General features: G+C 57.4%; 1 protein-coding gene across 1 annotated transcript; it reads left to right on the top strand.

Moving 5' to 3' along the window:
• The first annotated feature begins 521 nt into the window (after nucleotides 1-521).
• On the top strand, nucleotides 522-2,509 carry LOC140457140 (cdc42 effector protein 2-like). The gene is given in 2 exon segments (XM_072551177.1): nucleotides 522-1,640; nucleotides 1,643-2,509. Coding segments are annotated over 2 exon segments (672 nt in total). The 5' UTR covers nucleotides 522-1,303; the 3' UTR covers nucleotides 1,978-2,509.
• Nucleotides 2,510-3,081: the final 572 nt, after the last annotated feature.

Here is a 3,081-nt window from a genome sequence, read left to right as displayed (position 1 = left end):
AGGAGAGAGTGATTCCCAGAGAGAGGAAAGGAGAGAGAGAGAGAGACAGGCGGAGAGAGGGAAGAAAGAGAGAGAGAGAGAGAGAGAGAGAGAGGGGGGGGGAGGGAGGGAAGGAGAGACAGAGAAGGAGGCAGTGTGACTGCCAAAGAGAGGAGAGAAAAGGAGAGAGACAGTGACTGGCGGAGAGAGGGAAGGAGAGAGTGATTCCCAGAGAGAGGAAAGGAGAGAGAGAGAGAGACAGGCGGAGAGAGAGAGAGAGAGAGAGTGACAGGCAAGAGAGAGGGAAGGGGGGAGAGAGAGAGAGAGAGAGAGAGAGAGAGAGAGTGAGTGACAGGCGGAGAGAGGGACGAAAGAGAGAGAGAGAGAGAGAGAGTGACAGGCAAGAGAGAGGGAAGGGGAGAGAGAGAGAGAGAGAGAGAGAGAGAGTGACAGGCGGAGAGAGGGAAGAAAGAGAGAGAGAGGTTCCCAGAGAGTGGGAAGGAGAGAGAGAGAGTGACAGGCAAGAGAGAGGGAAGGGGGGGGGGGGGGGGGGGGGGGAGAGAGAGAGAGAGAGAGAGTGACAGGCGGAGAGAGGGAAGGAGAGAGAGAGGTTCCCAGAGAGAGGAAAGGAGAGAGAGAGAGAGTGACAGGCGGATAGAGGGAAGGAGAGAGAGAGGTTCCCAGAGAGAAGGAAGGAGAGAGAGAGAGTGACAGGCAGAGAGTGGGAAGGAGAGAGAGAGTGAGAGTGACAGGCAGAGAGAAGGAAGGAGAGAGAGAGAGAGAAAGTGACAGGCGGAGAGAGGGAAGGAGAGAGAGAGGTTCCCAGAGAGAGGAAAGGAGAGAGAGAGAGAGTGACAGGCAGATAGAGGGAAGGAGAGAGAGAGGCTCCCAGAGAGAGGGAAGGAGAGAGAGAGAGTGACAGGCGGAGAGTGGGAAGGAGAGAGAGAGAGAGAGAAAGTGACAGGCGGAGAGAGAGAGGTTCCCAGAGAGAGGGAAGGAGAGAGAGAGAGTGACAGGCAAGAGAGAGGGAAGGGGAGAGAGAGAGAGAGAGAGTGTGACAGGCAGATAGAGGGAAGGAGAGAGAGAGGCTCCCAGAGAGAGGGAAGGAGAGAGAGAGAGTGACAGGCGGAGAGTGGGAAGGAGAGAGAGAGAGAGAAAGTGACAGGCGGAGAGAGAGAGGTTCCCAGAGAGAGGGAAGGAGAGAGAGAGAGTGACAGGCAAGAGAGAGGGAAGGGGAGAGAGAGAGAGAGAGAGAGAGAGTGTGACAGGCGGAGAGAGAGAGGTTCCCAGAGAGAGGGAAGGAGAGAGAGTGACAGGCGGAGAGATGTCCACCAAAGCTCCGATCTATCTGAAACGGAACAATCAGAAGGGGAAGCAGGAGAAGTTACGGGACATTTTGTCATCAGACATGATCAGCTCGCCACTCGGAGATTTCCGTCATACCATCCACATCGGGAGTCGAGGCAAGGATGATATTTTTGGCGATATTTCCTTCCTGAAGGGCAAGTTCCACCTGTTACCAGGCAGGCAGGGAGACACAGTGCTGGGAGACACAGGGAGACACAGCCTGCAGCAGCAGGTATCCCCCCTCCTGAAGAATGCCATCTCGCTGCCTGTGATCGGGGGCTCTGTGCCTGAGACTGAAGCTCCCCCGAAACCCCCAGGCTGCACTTGGACAGTAAGAGCGGGGATTCCCAGGCCATGGGGCCAGTCTGCAGCAGGAACCGGGAGCAGGAGGAGGGTACGGCTGGCACACAGCCTGCTGCTGCTAACCCAGAGGCTCCACAACCTTCTCCAGGCCCACCCCACTCCAACATGAGGGAGGTACCTGACAGTAACCTCCTCCCCAATGCTGCCTCTCTCCTGTCTCTGCACCTGGACCTGGGCCCCTCCATCTTAGACGATGTCCTTCAGATCATGGACAGGGAGCAGGACGTTCAGCCCAACCTGGCCTGCTTGGATCCTAGCCCACGGTGTCAGATCCTGTCCTTACAGTAAGTCCCCCACCCCCACCCTGACCCCAGCTGCCTGTGCTAACCTTGGGAGCGGCAGGAGCTGGACGTGGGGGAGGGAGTGTTTGAGTGAGCAAGAACCTCTCACTGAGGCAGGGGAACAGCCTGCCTTCTGGACAACAAAGACCTTACTCTCCGAATCACAGGAACCATGGGAAAAGGCCATTCAGCCCCATGCTATCCACACAGGCATCTCACTCCATGACCCTGTAAACCTGTACCCATCGGAATAATCCCCCCCCCCCCCCCCCCCCCCCCCCCCCCCCACCCTCCTGAAGGAAGGGAATCAAACAGCAGGCTTGATGCAGGAGCAGACTATTCAACCAGGAGAGCTTCACCTCTTCCCCGTCCTCCCCGAGCTGACCCCTCAGCTACCCCGGCACAGTACGGGTCAGTGTTTGGCCCTGGAAGAGTTCCTTTGGCTGTTCCGTGTTGGTGATGCTGAGGATGGGAATGTGGTGCTGATATCTCAGGGAGTGGAACATTCCTTCCCCCCCCCCCCTCCCCCCTCCCCCTCCCCCCCCCACTGCGGGTCTCCGTGGGTGCTCACAGCTCAGCGGACTCTGGGGAAGTGCTCTCTCAGCGTCGCCGTCTGTGCTGGGCTGTTGTTGAGGCCTGGCCCTCCCTGGACTGAGCAAGAACCTTTCAGCGTCCTTCAGGACAGTCCTCCCTCAGCCCACTCTGCCCGTCTGGGCTGGGCTAGGCTGGACTGGAAGCGAGTTCTGAGAAAGAGGCTGGACATAAATCAACACAGCACTCCCTTCTATCAGGTGGACGGAAAAGACTATTTTGTGGAGAGTCTGCGTGGGATGAGGGCCTGAGGGAGTTGTCCTGAGGCCAATTTTAATCCTCAACGCCCCCCTCCCACCTCCCCAACCGAAGTGGAATGTCTGCTTTCGCACCCGGGAGCTTGCTGTGTGTAAATTGATGCTGCATTTGCCACATTACAGCAGTGACCACACTTCAGAGACAGAGGAGAGCCTGCGATTGGCCTGAGCTGCTGAAAGGTGCTAAAGAAATGCAAGTTGAGGTCATGTCCTGGCACAGCCGGGGTTGGGTCTGTGGAGACTTGGGGATGTCTCTGGAGGAC

This window comes from Chiloscyllium punctatum, chromosome 31, assembly GCF_047496795.1.
Source record: "Chiloscyllium punctatum isolate Juve2018m chromosome 31, sChiPun1.3, whole genome shotgun sequence".
Lineage (NCBI taxonomy): Eukaryota > Metazoa > Chordata > Chondrichthyes > Orectolobiformes > Hemiscylliidae > Chiloscyllium > Chiloscyllium punctatum.
The sequence above is the reverse complement of the archived record's forward strand: the minus strand, read 5'-3'. Positions and strand labels throughout refer to the sequence as shown.